The 19,605-nt window shown below is 41.4% G+C and overlaps 1 protein-coding gene across 14 annotated transcripts in view; it reads right to left on the bottom strand.

Moving 5' to 3' along the window:
- The window catches only part of RBFOX1 (RNA binding fox-1 homolog 1), a 2,185,863-nt gene that overhangs the window by 1,082,227 nt on the left and 1,084,031 nt on the right, over nucleotides 1–19,605 (bottom strand). The window contains exon 1 of one of the 14 annotated variants that reach the window (XM_049699915.1): nucleotides 2,188–2,675. The exons of 12 other annotated variants lie outside the window; for them this stretch is intronic. In XM_049699915.1, the coding sequence (XP_049555872.1) occupies nucleotides 2,188–2,232 (45 nt within the window). In that variant the 5' untranslated portion in view covers nucleotides 2,233–2,675. Of the gene's footprint in view, nucleotides 1–1,818; nucleotides 1,997–2,187; nucleotides 2,676–19,605 lie in introns of those variants that run through there. One more of the 14 variants, XM_049699917.1, reaches the window with a different exon arrangement.

Below are 19,605 nucleotides of genomic sequence, written 5' to 3'. Positions count from 1 at the left end.
CAAAAAAAGAAAAAGAAAAACCAGATGCTGATTATCCTTCAGGGTGCAAAAGATTTGTTAAGATAAAAATGTAAAAAAAAAAAAAAAAAAAAATGTAGTAGGAGAAAATACCTGAAAAATTTTCTGTGTTCCAGGTATGAAACTAAGAAAAGGCAGAAGGAAAGAAATACAGGTGGATGGGGAGAGAAAGGGGGTTGGAGAGAGAGAAAGAAATGTGGAAGAAAGGGAGGGGGGAGGGGGGGAGGGGGGAGGGAGGAAGGGAGGGAGGAAGGGAGGGAGGGAGGGGGAGGGGGAGGGGGAGGGAGGGCGGGAGGGAAGAAGGAAGGGAGGAAGGAAAAAGAAGGGTGATTAAGAAAGGGCGAGAAGAAACCTTTCCCCATAGGTTATACTTCCTCCAACTCTTCAGAGAAGCAATTTTCTCTTCATAATAATCTGCAAGTATTCTAATACAGAGGAAGCATCAGCGTGTGTGGAGAGTGTGAGTGGGCAGATTGGAGTTGAAAAATCCTGCTTCTTATAAGAAAATCGTGACTGCTGCCCGCATTGCCTACGAACGGCAGTGGTAAACAGCTGTCACCGACCGACTTTAGTTTACTTACTTGAAGAACAACCCTCTGCAAACTTAATCACAGCAAACCACAAAGACAAGTTACTCTGTATCACAAACACATCTACATTCACGCCCCTTTGGATTTCCGAAGATACATTTGGATCAAAAATAGGAACCACAGTTGAGAAAGATTTGACAGTCTTAAACCAGACATTTACTACCCAGCTACCCCCCCCAAAAGGATTACGCAATCATTTTTGACTTCTTCCATTACAAAACCACGTTCATTTCCATGTGACCAAAATTAAAGCCATATAAACAATGAGTAAGTTATGAAATATCTAAAGATACTCGGAAAGTGACTCTTTTTTTTTTTAAACTTGGAAAGTGACTCTTTTAAAAGGTAATTTAATGAATATTTCACTAAGATGATTTTGCCAACAAAACTTTTGGATTCAGAATTCCCTCTGGGCCCCTCTTAAGTGGAGGAGGGCCTCATCTCTTGCGTCAACAGAAATAAGTAACACCACCAGTTTCATCCTAATCTGAAAATAATGGCTAGAGGGATTGGCTGAGACTGACGCTTCTAGGTGATCCTCCTAGGCTGATAAATGTCGTATTCAACATTTTGCACGTTTTTTAAATGCCTGACAGTTAATTCCATCACTTTGGAAGGCAAGGTACATTTCCCCCATTTGATCTCTCAAGAAGGATGACTCTTGTTTCATTCAATAAAATGGTCCAGAGACTATTTCTTAAGTCAAAGCCTTTCTGGTATTGTCAATTTACTCTCTCTTCCCTGGGAATCAAGAAAAGCAGAGGAGATAAGAGTACCCCACTGCAACTAGCACAGTAGACACGTCTGCACAAACATGAAATACATCCCCCCCTCCACACGCACACAGATGCCCCCTCGGATCGTGAGCCTGCCAACTTTCCCAATGCACTGCCCATCTGGCCAGTCATTTCAGAAACCTCGCATTTGAAGAACCGCGCAGCTCTTGCAAAACCCCTGTTAGCCTATTGGGACTTGTACACCGTTTCTTATAAACGCTTATTCATCTCTGGAAGTAAAGTTAAACGGAGCCAATGAGCATGGGCAATGAAGTTCCCCACTAACTTCTACTCGGTCCAGAAAATCCATTCATCTCTGGACTCCCCAGTCGCTCCCAACGCCCCTCGCCCTCTCCAGGCGATCGGCGCCCCTGGGTGCGCCCCGGGCGCGCCAGAGCCCAGCCTCCCGGGTCCCCGGGGCTGGCCTTACGTACCGTGTCTCATTCACGCGCGGCAAAGGCATCCGCAGCCTTCCATCGCGGCTTCGGTGTGCCCGGCTTCCATCCGCCGCCAAGTCCCTATTCTAATCAGCAGCCCCGGAGGCGCACACGCCGCCACCCTCTCTGCGTGAACGTCGGACAGCGGCTGACGGCGGCTCCTCTGCCACAGGCAGCCCAAAATGTCAATTTGCACACTCCTCCCCCCTTTCGCCCGCCCCTGGTCCCAGTCCCTCTTCCACCCCCTCCCGCGAGTCAGTGGGCTTCAGGAAGCCTCTGCAGACGCTGCCTCCTCCCCATCCGGCTCTCGCTCTCGGTCTCCCCTTCCCTCCCTGACAGTGTTTACAGCGTCTTCTCTCGCCTTACCTGAAGGGCATCTCCCACGACTGCAATTAGCTGCCAAGATTTCATTGTCGGCTGCAAAGTGCCTCCTGTATCCTCCCTGGGAGAACACTGGAGAAGTCCGAGGCAACAGCAAACGGCAGCCACGTGCTAGCAATGTAAATGACTCCAGTCATCTGTCGTGCGCCGCCGTGCCTGTGCTCGCCCCGGCTGCCTGGCAGCCTGACACTGCCGCCAGCAGGTGCAGAACGCGCTGGGAGAGAGAGCGAGCAGCCCGAGCGCGGAGGCAATCAACGCGGGGACGCACACAAAGGGAGGCCACCGAGGTGTCGAGGACGCTGCTGCGCCCAAGCCCAGCTGCCCGCGCGGCCTTGGCCTCCGCGCCAAAAACACTGGCCAAATTGGACGCCTAATGTTTTTGCAAAGTCTTGCAGCCCCCGGAAGGCGGTGGATGCCGCCGAGGCTGCGTGGGTCCCGCCTCCGCGCCTCCCAAAGCGCTTTGCTAAGCACCGAGCTGGCGGCGGTACCTCACTTCTCTCCCCCTCTCTCTCTCCTGAACGTGTCCCCTTCCCTTGTTCTTTCAAGCATTAAATATGTACCACATGACAGAATAGGGCACCTTGCACGGTCCTCCGCGTCCACACTTGACAACCAGTTTTAACTCAGGAGCGGTGAAATGTCTAAAGGCAGGATATAAGCACTTCCAATTACTTACACTACTCCTGCATTATTCAGAACGTCCACGGGACAGTATTTATGACTTCCAATATGCTACTTCACATACAAATACTAGTAAAAGATGGAAGACCCCCACGACTCCCTTCCCCCAGCGCTGCTGATAAGCTTTCCTTGGCGTTTCCTCCCAGAAGCCGTTGTACTTTTTTTTTTCAGTGGTTAAAGCCTTACGATCTCAATTCTTCTTACACATTATGTAGTAAATGAGGATGCTCTGACGTTTGAGCCTGCTTCGAGGACGAAAATACATATTGTATCCTGTTGAACTTTAGAGACACCTTCTAAAATGTATCTACCTTGGATAATAGTGGAATCAAAGTAAATTTCCTATTTTTTCCCCAAAAGTCCTCATAGATATATGCTTTTTCTTATTAAATGAAATGAGTTACACAAGATTGTAGCTACTCCCAGCTTAGCTATTCCCAGTCTAAGCTGTAGCTTTGGTTAAAGACCAAACAATCTATTGGTTGGAGAAGTGAGTCTTGTTTCTTCTTTTTCTTCACATTCAGAACTGCAAGCTACATGCACCAAGATCGCCTTGCTTCCTCAAGCAACTGTTCATTGAATGGGAAGGATCTAAATGTGTTAGAGAATTTCATACAGATATACTACATTTGATTAACAGTGAAACAATCATTGGTTTCCTGTGTCAACTTCTTGGATAGTTTATTTTTGTTAAAGGCTTTTATATATGGGTAAGTAAATTTTAAAATGCTAATAAATCTTTCAAATATTTATTTTCACATTTATTACAGCTCCACATCTCGCGGCAATATTTCCAGGGTTTTTTTGGAACATGCCAAGTCCTTACATAACCATCACTGATCTCTGTCACACCAGTAACAAAATGAGGAGGTTTTTTTTTTTTCCCTTCTTCTATGCATTAGGGTGTTTTTAATATTGCATTCATATAGTGTTTAACTTGCTCCTTGTGGACTTAAGAAAAGTTTATGTGTGTTTTCTCTGCCTGCTTTTCTTGGGGGCAGTGGCATCGAAGGGATGCTAAGATAACATTAAGTAAAATTTTCTTTCACGGTGAGGATGTAGTGCAAAATACACTACACTCCCTGATTAACAGGTAACTTCTAATGTAACCATATATTATCCTCTGGACATGGTTTCCAACAGCATCAGGTAAAAATGGCAAAAGGTTTCTAGACTTTTGCTTAACCAGAACCCTGTGTAGTTGTAAAGATACACCAATATAAAATATTATTATCACAGCAGAAACTAGCAGTCTCAGTGGAGTAATTTGATTCACAAATCAGTTCACAAAAGCAAGGTTATTTGAAGTTAAGGATGGTGGGGGTGATGGGTGGAAAGAGAGCAAACCCTAATTACAACACCATCGTCCCCGTGTTCCCTGGCACATGTGGCCATTTAATCACAGAGTGTGACAGCCCTGGCAGATGCTGCCCAACCTGGTTATTGATATAAATTGCTATTCTCGTGTGTAAGTGCCCCGGTGAAGAGTTAGAACAATATCTGTACTCACCCAAAGGGACTTAAAGGTCCACACTAGCATCTGTGGTGACAAGACAAGATGGTCCAGAGCTGAGGCTGTTTGCTTGTTCCCGCTCCAAAAGGCAAACAGCAATGGATGAAACCCCCAAACCAAGAATGAGGGACAGTCTCCCTGGGGGGAGGGTGAATTGGTATTGTCCCTCTGGAAACTGATTGGTGTCTATTAAAATGCAAAAGGTGCACTCCTCATAACCAAGCAATTCTGCTTCTAATGTCCACCCTGACAAAATGTATGCACAAATATTCATGGATATAATTGTACCACTGCTTGTAATAGGAAAAAAACGAAAAATACCCAATGGCATAAAAATAGGATATATCCTATGATGGAATACTATGTAGCAGTGAAAAGAACTGACTAAAGCTGTGGGGGAATATTCTATAGCTAGACAGACATATACATGTACAGATAGTGCTGGCGTATCTATACATACTACATAGTACAACTATATATATATTTTAGTAAAAATTTTGCTGAGATAAAAATATACAGTTTAGATGATTCATGCACTAGGATACCATTTATAAAGAAAATTCACAAATGAAATAATATTATAGATATTATTATCTGTAGATACGGAAATATCTATGGAGGTATAGAAGAAGAACCAGAACTGGGGCTGACCTATTACAGCCCCAGGGCCAAGTACAGCCACTGCCTGTTTTTGTACAGCCCACTAGCTGAAAATGATTTTTATATTTTAAAGTTTAGAAAAATTGAGACAAATATTTTAGGAAAGAGGAAAAGTAGGAAATTCAAATTTCAGTGTCGATGAGTGAAGTTTTATTGGAACACAGCTATGTCTGTTTATTTACACACTGATGATGACGGCTTTTGCTCTCCAACTGCAGAGCTGAGTGATTGTAACAGAGACACAATGGCCCGCAAAGCCTAAAATATTTACTATCGAGCCTCTTACAGAAAGTTTGCTGTGCTGATCCCTGGCCTAGAAGAATGGCACAAGATGCATAATAGCATTATCTCTGGGGAAAGGGACAGGAGACTCATGTAGATGGCCAAAGTTGAGAGAACTCTAGTTCTCTTTTTAAGAGAACATTTATATATATTGCTTTTATATTTTTATAAAAGGTAATGTGTGTGTTAATGTATGTAAAATTTTTAAGATATATATATAAATGCACACATGCATATATACACACAATATAAATGTTTTCATTGTATGTATATATATGTGTGTATATACACATATACATATACTTTTTAAAGTTTATATATGTAAAACCTCTTTAAAACCTTTAAAGATATACATTTATATTTTTATATAAACACAAGTACATATATATACACATACACACACACATATATATGGCGTGTTTTGACTGTAAGAGAATGTGTATTCCATTTTTAAAGTGTATGTGTGCACGTGTGTGTATATCTACACACATGTAGATACACAGGTATATAGATACACATACTTGGAAAAAATCATTCAAAATGGCAGTTCTTGGTGGTAGAAATATAGGTGCTTATTATTTTCTTCTTTGCTTTTTCACGTATTTGTCTATTTTCCAAAGAGATATAAATGTAAGAAAATGGTGGATACCCCTGGCCATGTGAGTGGTGACAACTGCCATTGTGCCTATATCATTTTTCTCACCCAGAAACTGCCTTTTCTCTTCAAATGTTGAATGATAAAATCTTTTTTAAAAAGACATCAAGGTTTGGCTTATACTCACCTAACATTTCTGGAAAACTCCAGTATCTAATTGATTCTTCATACGAAAAAAAACTGCTAAGCCTCAATGCACTAAAGATTTTTATAAAAATCAATCTTATCCTTGAAGTAAACTGTGACACAGATTATCCTTTCTGCTAGAATTTATGGTAATGACCTACTGAGATATGCCTCACAATACAGTAATATTACTTCTTTACCAGTTTGAAAATATTTTCCCATAGAAAGGCACAAAGCAGGTTCTATCTGAAAAAAAATAAAATTACATAGCAACCACATTGGTGCTTTGTAGGATTAGAACAGTGGGACCTCATGATTTTCTTCGTCCTGACATCCAATAATCCAACGGCATCAGGAAAGGTGAGCTTAATGAAGCATATTCAGATGGGAGAGCACACGATTTATGGTGGACTTGTTGTGGTTATATTCCTAAATGGATCCCATTAGCTCAACATTGGTTGCTGGTAAATGACCACACTTCCTAATAGATAAATCCATGAATCACCTGGGCATATTTTAGAAGGCTGCTCTATAGAATGGTTCACCTTACAACTTTAAACTAGGACTGGCTGAACGACCTTCTTTAAGGAAGCTTAGCAGACTTTCTTTGAGCAAGAAACAGACTTACTGCAACTGAACATCCACTCCTTCTCCTAGAATTTGGCATGTACACATAATTTTATCCTTGAGGTGGCGTGTATTAAGCACATCACTGAATTCTTTAACAGCATTACAACAAGCAAGTATTGTTTTCAATGCTTTCTGTAATTATAAAACCAATGTATGCTTACTGTGGAAAGTTTTTAAAAATTGGACAAGCACAGGAAAAAGACGTCACTCATTTTACCACTCAAAGAGAGCCACGTGTGATATTTTGTTGCAAACCTGTCCACCTCAGACTTCTTTTTTTTTTTTTTTTTTTGCGGTACGCGGGCCTCTCACTGCTGTGGCCTCTCCCGTTGCGGAGCACAGGCTCCGGACACGCAGGCTCAGCGGCCATGGCTCACGGGCCCAGCCGCTCCATGACATGTGGGATCTTCCCGGACCGGGGCACGAACCCGCGTCCCCTGCATCGGCAGGCGGACTCTCAACCACTGCGCCACCAGGGAAGCCCCACCTCAGACATTTTTCATTGCACATGCAACTAAAAAATCATAAGCGCACAGTAGACATTGCATCATATAAACTGCCTTATACTAGTTTTGTGCTTTGCAAAGTAACATGAAGATTTTCTGCCACAATAAAAAAGAATGATAACATCAATTCTGGTATGCCATTGTGATGCAGGCTTTCTTTTTACTCTACGTTAAATAACACTAAACTGAACATCTTTGTCCATAACGTCATGAGCTTGTCTTCTGTTCCACATATCAGGGTAAATATCTAGAAGTTAAACTGATGAGTCAAAAAGTGGGCACCATTTTTAGCTTTTTAGACGTAAGGAACCAGGATCCTGGACTTTTATACTAATCCATATTCCCAATAGTGGTATAAAAAAGAACCCATCTCGGGCTTCCCTGGTGGCGCAGTGGTTGGGAGTCTGCCTGCCGATGCAGGGGACACAGGTTCGTGCCCAGGTCCGGGAAGATCCCACATGCCGCAGAGCGGCTGGGCCTGTGAGCCATGGCCGCTGAGCCTGCGCACGTCCAGAGCCTGTGCTCCGCGGCGGGAGAGGCCGCAACAGTGAGAGGCCCACGTACCGCAAAAAAAAAAAAAAAAAAAAAGAAGAAGAAGAAGAACCCATCTCACCCTAGGAACAATTTGCGGCCAACTATTTCCTCTCCCTTGATTGGTTCCCTCTTCCATCCACCTGGCCCAATTGGGCCACCACACTATTGCACACTAAATTAGCATAAAAGAGCTCAAACATCGCAAACAAAGGTGGTAATGGCGAGCAACTCAAATCTGAGTTTATTTAACCTGAGAGGCTAGTGGCTGCTCATTTTGTCTTAATTGCCTTTTACACTAAAGTCATTGTCAAATTACCTAAACAACAGCTTCTGCACAACTGCAAACTGAAAATTCTTTAAGTGCCTCCTCAAAAGCCTTGGCTCTTGTTTGGCCCATGGACAAGAAAAGAGTCTCTTTCTTCTTCACTGGGGTCCAGCTTTGGACTATGGGATGTGATTTAACGGTGGGCGCTCCTGAAAGCAGCCACCATGTGGGCTCTGGGATGAGTCGCTCCTTGACCTGAAGTGTTCAGAATGAAATCTGGATAATAGTCTGTTCTCCCTCCTTCCCTCCCTCCTTTCCTCCCTCCTATCGACAAAGAGAGACTGAATATACAAATGGAAAACAACCAGGCCATGGATACAAATAGAACTCGGACCCCAAATCTTCAGCATTGAGTCCAGGAAACCAACTCACACCTACAGCCAACAGCCCAGGAAGCCAGGCTGCTAACTACAGATCACACCTGTAGGAAGTCAGCCCACCAGCAATAACAAATCAATTCAGGAAGCCCAACAAAAACCCCTTTAACAATCGGCTCAAAACCAACCTCAGCTTGGTAAATAATGGACACCTCTAATTTTTGTTCCCACTGCCAACTTAGGACCAACCAGAGAAAACAAAATATGCACCCCTCACCAGGCACAGAAAAGGTCCTGCTACTCCTTGGTCCACCTCCAGCTCCCCCAGGGCAAACCTCCCCCCAGTCAAGGCATCCCTGAAACCTTCTTTTTTCCCCCATATAGAGCTTTCCCACTCTCTGCCCACCTTTGAGCTTCTGCCAAAACACGAGTGGCGTGATGGTGGCTGACTCCCTTGCTATAGCAAGGTTTGTAGATTTTGCTTCTTCTTATTTGGTTGGTCATTGCTTATTTCTACAAAGATTGTTTTCAATACTATGTTAGGTAAACAAGATGGACAGAGTCCTATTCCTCATGGAGCTTACAGTCTATTGGGAAGACAGGCAACAAACAAGAGAATGAGACATTTTAGTAGCAGATTTTATGTAGGAAATAAACCTTGCAATGAAATGGGGGAGTAAATTGGGCAGATGCCGCAGACAAGATACTTGGATTGCTAGGATTTATTATTAATTTAAAATTATTTATTTATTATATATTATTAATGGTTCAGCTTCCTGCTTTTGTTTTATTCAAAAACTCATTGAGGACAAGCCATCTGATTTGCACTGTCGGGCTACAAAACCTACCAGCAAAGAACCTCAGAGGGGAATGTATGCTCACTAATAACCGGAACACAGAGCAGACAAGTAGGTAGAACCAGGAATAAGATGCAGGTTAAGAACTGTGAGAGCTAAGAGACAGGAGGGGAATTTTTCTTTCAGATACTAATTACAAGGTGTTCTGGGGCAGGAGATTAGGGGAGATAGAGATGGGGCTCAAGACATACTACTCCAAAATATGGCATCTTGGCATTTCGAATATTTTAAACAAAAGGAATTTGAGAAATGGCAGGTGCAGGAAGGATTTCCTCTCTGACCTTTCCCTCACGTCCCTTGAAGCAGGTCATGAGCTGTCAGGTGATAAGTCCTTTTCTCCCAAGATGGAGGGATGGGAGAGGACTCCAAATGAACAGGCTTTTCCAAGTTCCCCTGGTTTTCTACCCTTAGCTCATACCCTTTTGTCCTATCATTTTTCCCCCATGACTGTCCACTCTTTTATCAAACCTTATATAAAATGCTCAGGCTTCTTCAAGTCCTCATCTCCTTAGGAAGGCCTCTGGTGTCACATAAAACTTACATTAAATAAATGTGTACGCTCTTCTCTTGTTAATCTATCTTTTGTCAGTCCATTATACAGGGCCCCAGTCGGAGAACCTAAGATGAGTAGAAGGAAAGACTTTTCCTCCCTTACAAAGGGGAGGGGGACATATGTTATTTTCCGTATTTCTGTAGGTTACATCAGCAGGGACACGGTAAAGATGGGAGAGGTTTTCTTGGAGATATCCCTACATGATCATGCTGCCTTCTGTAGGATAATTTCCCCTTGAATTGCCTAAACTGGAAATTGGATAAACAGTGTGGAGAACAAAAGGGCATAAAACATTACTGATCACTCTTTGCCTCAAATCCTCTCACCTTACAAAGGAAACAAGGAGATACAACAGAATTACTATACTAATTCCACTGACTTGATTTGGTCTGGTCCCAGGATAGAATGGGGGTAGAAATCTCACATGCTTGAGGGTGTCCTTTAACTTTAGAGTTTAGGGAATGAAAAGGCTGGTCAAATCAGAGTCTTTCCTAGAAAGACTTTTGGAATTGGGAAAGGATGGAGTGGTGAGCTCCAACAGCTGGACTTGGAAGATCGGATAGAGTCTGATAAGTACGAAAGACCATTGTCTTTCCATAGAGAGGTAAAGAAGTAGAGAGAGGTGATCTCTAAAAAGAACTGGGAGGAAGGAAGGGGAGACAGATAAGCAGAAGTAAGAGTCTGTTTGGCCCAGAGGAAGACAGAGATGGGGAGAGTGGTTGCCTTGGTCACCGAAAGCTTTCTTCCTTAGTTCTATATTCCTTCCCTTCCCCTATGTGCTTCTGATGCAAGCCAACTTCCCACCAAGTCCCGATGACACTCTCCATCCCTGCTAGCATCTCTAGACACAGTTGGGATTGCACAGGACATGGCCAGCCTGCAAAGGAGTCCCCAGATCCCTTCGCTTTGCAGAAAAGCAAAATACCCCAAGGCTGAGATGAATACACCTCTTCCCCGGGCCTCACGATCTTTCATGAAGCATAGCTGGTGGGCCAGCCTGTCAGAAATGCAATTTAAACACTGAGTGCTAAAATAAATATGAATTCTCTGACACTAGAGGTTTGGTTAGTTTAATTTTTTTTTCCTTTCCAATTGTAAGGATGAAGATGTCTTCCTATCTAAGAATGTCATCAAAAATATAATTGATTGACATTCTTTTAACAATATGTACTCGAATGCCCACTGAATTCCTTACGTGAATTCTGAAACCTTTGTCAGGCCTGGAGATACAAAGTTCAATAAGTCTACTGAAGAAGGCAGATACAAACAAATGTTATCATACAAAATAGTGTATAAATACTGGAATAAGTGACACAAAGTAAAGTGTGCTATGTCTCTGCTTGGTAGCGGAAGCTTCTTGCTCTGCCTAAGGGTGGAAGGCAGATTTCAGATAATTCATTAAGATGGTGATGCTTAGATTGGGTTTTAAAGGATACATAAGAGTTTGTTCAACATAGTCATGGGAGAAAGGCATTTTAACCAGAGGAAACAACTTATGCAAAGGAACAGAGGTGTGACTGTGTGAGTTGATGGACAGGGTGAATGTCCAGGTTGGAAAAGCAGGAACAGGTCAGATAATGAAAGGCCTGTCTATCATTCTAAGGGGTTTAGACTCCATTTCTCCACAGGAAAGTAGAACTGTCAGTGTCAGAAAAGCCACTCCATTTGGAGTGTGGGAATGGACCACTGGAAGCAGGGAGGTCCATTAAAGACTCTTTTGTTATATTTCAGGCCAAAAGATGATGAGGGTTTGCACAAATGAAGACATGGCAGTGAGGGTATAATGGAAAGGAAGGATTTGGTAAATACTTTATAAATAGAATTGACAGGACTTGTTGAATGACTGGAAGATATATATGGGTAGGGATGACTTAAAAAAAAGAAACTGAAAGGAGCCAAAAAGTCAAGATCAACTCACAGATCTGTTATAAGTTATTGATTGAATGGTGCTACCAATGACCAAGTTCAGAAGCATCAGAAAAAGATTTGGGAAAGATAAGAGGCTCATTATTGGCCACATTGAGTTAGGTGTGGCTATGGAACCTCCAAATGAAACTATCCAAGAGGCAAGTGGACAGATAGGTCTGGGACTCCAGAGAAGCTGAGGACCACCTGGAATTCATGAGCACAGAGAGATGTTGCCATAGACACAGACTATCTTGGAGGAGCAGATAGACCCTGATATTCGATGCTTTTAATGTCCAAGGTAACACATTAGGATACAGTTGCTAATCAAACCCTAAAATACATTTGAATAAAGGTACAGAAGACAGGACTGTGCCATACTTCTGCTTTCCTGTAACAACACAGTCATACACTTAATATCCTTGAGTAGTTTATAACTAGTAAGATGAACTGAGGTGATTAAATCCAAGCACTAACAAACTGTTACTCTAACCATCTGGATCAAACGTTACCTTTTTAACATAGTCCTTCTTCTACCCAGGAAACACACAATGGGATTCGTTCCCTAAAGCAAACAGCCAGCCCTGCCTGGATGCAGGAATTTCAGCTATAGATGATGTCTATCTAAATCAGGTTTTTATATAGGGATATTTAAAATGAATGACAATAGAATAATAAAGTATTCACTAAACAATTGTCTGTTTGCCAAGCACAAAGTAAATGCTTAATGAGTGTTTGCTAATGACAGGGCTTACTGTGGGCCACGTCTGAGGAAGAAACAGAGCTTTCTTTGGGTTACTCTGCTGTCTAGAATTTCACTGGACACCATCAACACTTTATCACTAGTAAGATGCAAGTCATTCACCTGCCAGCAGCTGAGTCCACATGAGACACACTCTAGGATTGTGAGGTTCCCATCTGCTACTCTAGATCTTGATGGGCAGTGGAGGGTTCCCTACTCCCACTCAGGGAGCCTGTGGGATAAGACGGCATTCCAGGATGCAGGCGTGATTCTTTCCACGGGAAGCTCGAAACTCCAATTCTAAGGAGTCACACTGTAATCTCACTCACGGGTTATGCATTCAGCTGAACCGTGGGAAGGTAAGGAAACAAAAGAAAGGAAAACCAGGGCTTCCCTGGTGGCGCAGTGGTTGAGAGTCCGCCTGCCGATGCAGGGGACACGGGTTCGTGCCCCCGTCCGGGAAGATCCCACGTGCCGTGGAGCGGCTGGGCCCGTGAGCCATGGCCGCTGCGCCTGCGCGTCCGGAGCCTGTGCTCCGCAACGGGAGAGGCCACAACAGTGAGAGGTCCGCGTACCGCAAAAAAAAAAAAAAAAAAAAAAAAAAAGGAAAACCAATGTGAAGACTGCCAGCATTCCACGGGCATCCCAGGCAAGCATGCATCTGCTGGTGAGGGAGCCTGAAATAGGAGATGTGAATCTGCCTTTTCCTCCTGGTCCCCAGCACTTTCCCCTCAGAGCAGGTGCAGCCCATCTCACCCAGTACCAGTCTCGTTTTTAAAGCTACATCTTTTCTGCAGAGCATGGCCTCTAAAACCAACCAGCGCCTCATCTGTCGCTTAATCAAAGAAGGAAATCCGTTTCAGAGCTGGAGAAAAACTTGGCTGTGTTGATCTCTTTAAGAGGCAATAACATATACACACTACTATATATGACATAGATAACTAATAAGGACCTGCTGTATAGCACAGGGAACTCTACTCAATGTAATGGTCTATATGGGAAAAGAATCTAAAAAAGAGTGGGTATATGTACATGTATAACAGATTCATTCTGCTGTACACCTGAAACTAACACAACATTGTAAATCAACTATACTCCAATAAAAATTTTAAAAAAAAAGAGGCGATAGGTTAGGCTTCAATTTGAGACCTTTGAAGGGACTGTCCTTAGGGATATTTGACTCTACATCCTGGTCGTAACTTCAGAACTTCACCGGCAGCACGCGAGAGGCAAGGATTTTATTGCTTATTAGGACTTGCTGCTTTAGCCACAGATCTTTGGGTATTACTTTGTTTATTTTCCTCTCTACTTTTCTGTATTTTACTCCAGAATGTTATTTTCTCTTTTCTTGCCCCTCTACTTTCCTTTCTATCAGAGTCTCCAATATCTTCTTAACAAAACTCTGCCCCTGACCTTGACACAGTTGATGTCCAAGTTTAGGTCCTGATGCATGCACTGCATGCTCTTTCTATCTGGAGTTCTTGTTGTTCCCAAGGGTGGAAAAAAAAAAAATAATACCCTAGACCAGTTCCAAATCCTGGGACTTCTGTCCATGAGAAAAGTTAGAGGAAGAGGAGGAGATGACTGGCAAGAAAAGAAAAATTACTCCCGTTTAAAAAGTCTTTGCTGAACATTTTAATGTTTTAACAGACACGCAAATAAAACTATTTTGTCTTTGCAAATGCAAACCCCCCCCCAAGAAAGTCATTTAAGGGCTACTGAACAGATGAGAATTTTTGTGGCAAAATAATTTTCTGTTCGAACTGTTGATAAAACAGAAGGTAGTGTACCAATCACCGTTGGAGTGACAATGATGCGTCACTCATGATTTCTAGAACTTGATGCTGTTTTACGTGTCCCACTGCAGATGGTCATGTCCTAAACTATAACTGTGCTCTTTACAAAATCATTTCAGGGGTTGTAAACAAATATTAATTTGTACACAAAGGCAGTGTGGTCCAGCAGTGGGACACAAGTTTAAAGTTGTACCATGACTTGCAATTCTGAACATTGCAATTCTGCCAGTGTATCTGGGTGACTTACTATACGTCCTTATCTGCTGAAAAATTAGAAACCTAAACTGTAGGCCCTTCATAACTAAGACACAGAAGCCAAATAGCCTTCCAGTGTTCCCAACTATCCCTACCCGACCTCCACCGTAGTGTGCGAGGGTTGGCTATCTACTTTAGGCAATAAAGAGATACTTCAAAGAAGTATCCCTTTGCAGAGAAGGGCATTAGATGAAGGTGGTCAAATGATACAAACTTCCAGTTCTAAGGTAAATAAGTACTAGGGATATAATGTCCATCATGATGACCACAGCTAACACAGCTGTATGATACATAGGAAAGTTGTTAAGAGAGTACATCCTAAGAGTTCTCAAAACAAGAATTATTTTTTTTTCCTTTTTTTCTTTCTTTTTAATGTATCTAGGAGGGAAGATGGATGTTATCTAACCTATTGTGGGGATCATTTCACCAATATATGTGAATCAAACCATCAGGCTATATGCCTTCAACTTACCCAGTGATGTATGTCAGTTATTTCTCAATAAACTGGAGAAAAATACCTTAGAAAGATAATCAAAAGGATGAAACTCAGACTGGAGCCTCTTTGGTGCACGTTAGGCACATTCTTCAGCCCTTGATTTCCCATCCCTGAGAGATTCCTCTCACGGAACCGGAACAGGACCGAGGAGAGATAATATACCCAACCATCTCACAACCAGCAACCATCAGCTTGAATTCACACACGACTAAGTTTGATTTCTGGCTCTGGGAAGTTCTAAGAAATTTGGCGAGTTTATTTAAATCCTCCTGAACACCTGTTTCCCCACCTCTAAAATGGGTTTAATACCAACCCATTCAGATGGTTACTGAGAAGATTATAAAGTTAAATAACATATGTTAAAGTGCCTAGAGAGTAACTGGGATATAGTAGGGATTTCTAAATGTTTGAAAAATAAGCCAATGATGTTATTATGCTCTCAAGAAGATTATAACCACTGATGGTTTTGAATTTTTTTAATCCTTTTTTGGCTGAGCTAAGGATTTCCTAGAAAGTTTAAAGGACACACACACACACACACACACACACTCTTGCACCCACAAATATACATATTTCAAGTCTTACTGATATAACAAGGACTCAATTCTAACTTCAGTCTAAATCTGGAATCAGCAAACTTTTTTCCATAAAGGCCCAGATAGTAAATATTTTCTGCTTTGTGGGACGTAATGTTTCTGTTGCATCTACTCAGCTCTATCCTTTTAGCACAAAAGTAACCACAGACAATATGGAAACTGAGCATGGCTGTATTGCAATACTGTCATTTAAGGACATACATATATACATCCAGAGTGAGAAGGCTCTGGTGTGAATGTACATTAAAAGTACAGGTGAGGAGGCTGCCCTTTTACTTTCTGTGGAAATTTTAGAAATTGTGTCCTAGGAACCCAAGGACTGAGTCCAACTGCCCAACTCTTTCAGTACAGAAGTGAAAATGATAGGTATCCAGGAAAGGGCGAAACTGAATCCACTGTGTTATCCTGACTCTTATCGGCTCACCTATACAGTCAAAATAAAGAATACTGCCCTTATGTGCAGAAGGTACAGGGAGAGAACCCTTCAGCTCCCTATCAAGTAAAACAAATAAGTAAACAACAACAAAACTCACTGCACTACTTATTTTTCCAAATAACCTACTCAGCCTCATTCTGCAAACATATAAAATATTAGACAACCTCTTTGCTTGGGTAAAAACCTACTCATAAAAAACAGGAGGATAGGGATTAAGAGTAGTCATTGGGGAGGGGGAAGGGTAAGCTGGGACAAAGCGAGAGAGAGGCATGGACATATATTCTCTACCAAATGTAAAATAGATAGCTAGTGGGAAGTAGCCGCATAGCACAGGGAGATCAGCTCGGTGCTTTGTGACAGCCTGGAGGGGTGGGATAGGGAGGGTGGGAGGGAGGGAGACGCAAGAGGGAAGAGATATGGGAACATATGTATATGTATAACTGATTCACTTTGTAATAAAGCAGAAACTAACACACCATTGTACAGCAATTATACTCCAATAAAGACGTAAAAAAAAAAAAAAAGAGTAGTCATAAAAGGTAATTCCATAAGAGCAGCACTTGTACATGTGACCAGGGCTTTAGGGTTTATAGGACATTTTACATACACTCTCTAGTATTTACTCTTCATGACAATCAGACTACACATGAGAGACTGTGGTTATGACACCCATTTTACAAAATAACACATGGACTCACGAGGTATGCAACTTGCCTGGAGGTAACACAGCTAATAAATGATGGCTTCAGAACTGACCCCAGAATCTTTCTCTTGGAGGCTTTCTCCTTCTGCCATATAGTTCTGCCTCTTTTTAATGCAATGCCATCCAGTCAACGTGGCTTAAACAAACATTGCAGGAAGGAGAAAAGGTGAAATATATCCAGCGTAGTGATTAATGCTGTTGCTGAGTAATTAATGTTTTGAATATGATCCGTAATCCATATGGAAGGTGTAATCAAAACACAAGAGAGGTGACCTACCCACTCTAGGGTGAACCTTTGCAAAGTACTAACTATGGCAGTGATTTTAGGGCCAGATCTTCATTGAGGAGCTGTTTTCTTTACATCAGAAAAATTGGGGGGCGGGGGAGTTGTTAAAGTGGATAATTGACCTTCTTTAAATGTCAGGCCAATGCGCGGCTAGACAGCAATTTTATAATCAGTCCACTACTAATACATATGCAATTTGGATATGAATTTGACATTATAAATAATGTTTTTGTGCACTGATGTGGCTACTTTCAAAAGATGAACCAACTGAATATTTATTCTATAGAATTAATTTATAAGAGGCACTGCTGTGCTGGATAAACTGATATATATATATATATATATATATATATATGTATGTATATAGGAGTAACCTTCACCCCAGTGGTTAGAATTTGATCAAATTCTAACTCTCATCCAAGGGCTTTAATTGCTGCACCTAAATATTGGTGTCCAGAGAAATACAATTAAAATAACAAGAAACACAATTAAATGAGATACCATTTTTACATCTTAAATTGGCAAAGATTAACAAAATCACTGGTAGCCAAATTTGGCATGACTCTGAGGTAACAAAATCCTCATGTACTGACGATGGGAATGTAAACTGGTATTTTTTCCTTAAAATCCTTCTTTCAGGGATGATGAGCTTTCAGTCTGGGTTGTTCCTGTAGAGTTGACTTTACCCCCAGTTCAAGGCGGGAATGCCAGCAAGCCTAGCAATTGGGGAAGTCACATCCCCCTGACACGTGGGATTGTTCTGGTGATGGGCATGTGATCCAGTGTTTTACACTGAGACTGTTCAGAGCATAAGATGAAACCTGGGGCAATTAGTAAGCATCTTCCCACTTTATAATGGAGGAGCCAACCTAAACATGGCGGCAATAGAGCCTGGTGATAGAGTGAGACCTGGTCCTGGTGATATCGTCTGAGCTTCTTGATCCAGCAAACTTCGAGTGATTTCTAGAGTTTTCAGTTCTGAAAGTTAATATTCTTCCTTTTTGCTTAAATCAGCTTGGGTAGGGTTTCTGCCACTTACACCCAATAGAAAACTAACTAGTACAACAGTTCAAAAAGCTTCTGACCCCAAATGTTACCTGACCAACACTTAAAGTAGTGAATTCTTGTCATTTCTATGCCATTTCACAGCATCATACTAAGGCTGGAATGGCATTAATGAGCAAAACTCTAATACACAACAGGAAATAGTGGAATGGAACAAATAAAAAGTGCAGAAATGGGGTGTGTGGTGTGTACATATATATGTATATACATATATATATATACACACATACATACACACATACGTACACACATATATGCACACATGATAGTGGAAAGGGTGGAATAATAAATAAATGGTGTTGGGTCAGTTGAATAATATTTAGAAGAAAAATAACGCATGCCAGAATTCACACTTAATTTTGAAAAAGTGAATTACAGGTAAGTTTAAAAAATCTAAAGATAAAGCATAAAATATAAATTATTATAAGAAAATATAAGTGGCTCTTTTTATAAAAGTTAGATAGGGGAGGGATAGCTCCTATGTCAAGAATAAAATTGATCACTCAAAGATTACTTTTTTATATGGCAAAAGATCCTGTAGATAAAGTCAAAAAGGCAAATAACAGCATGTGTTTATAACAAGTGTACCTGACTAAGGTGAACAGCCACAGCATACCAAGAATTCCTACAATTTAGTAAGAAAAAAGATAAACTGATTGAAAATGGAAAGACTGCAGAAGTGATTCACACAGGAGGAAAGATACCTTGTATCACTAGTAGTCAGGAAAATGCAAATTAAAGCAATAAAATAACCATATGCCACACTAACACTCAACAATTTTTAAAAGCTTACTAATATCCAGTGTTGCCCAGGTGGCTTACAATGTTGGGAAGACTGAAAATTGTTCCAATGTTTTGGGGTTAAAAACTCGATAATATTTGTTGAATTTAAAAATCTGCACAACTTTCACTAATTATTTTATTTCTGGGAATTTAGCCAACAGAAAGAAAAAGTACCAGAACTAAAGAAATATATATAAATGTTTATCACAGCAATGCTTATTTTACCAGGAGACAAAACAAACAAATCCAAAGTAGAAATAATCTAAATGCTATCAATGGGGGAACGGCTGAACAAATTATGATGTGCTCATATTATGAAATATTATGCACTTATTACAAAGGATCAGGTAAATTTTTAATACTGACATGTGAGGAGGATAATCATGCCATGTGAGAAAGTCAAGTTACTTGATAAAATGTAGAGTATGAGTCCGTCTTTAAAACGCATATGCATGAACATGTATATCTGTATTAACAAAGGAGAGAAAACCACAGAGCACAAGCCAACGTGTACATGGGAATTCCACCGCTCCCAGGGTGATACTGGAGAACTGAAGGGGTAGACAGAGAGGGACCACCTACTAATTTTACTTTAGATAATTCTGTGTTGTGTTAATAGTTTCAAAAGCCATGCACTACTTTTTTCCTTCAAATGACTAAAATAAATAAATTTTTTAGAGGATAAAATTGTCTTCGGAACT

The sequence above is a fragment of the Orcinus orca genome, chromosome 16 (genome assembly GCF_937001465.1).
Source record: "Orcinus orca chromosome 16, mOrcOrc1.1, whole genome shotgun sequence".
Lineage (NCBI taxonomy): Eukaryota > Metazoa > Chordata > Mammalia > Artiodactyla > Delphinidae > Orcinus > Orcinus orca.
This window is presented reverse-complemented; position numbering and strand designations above follow the sequence as displayed.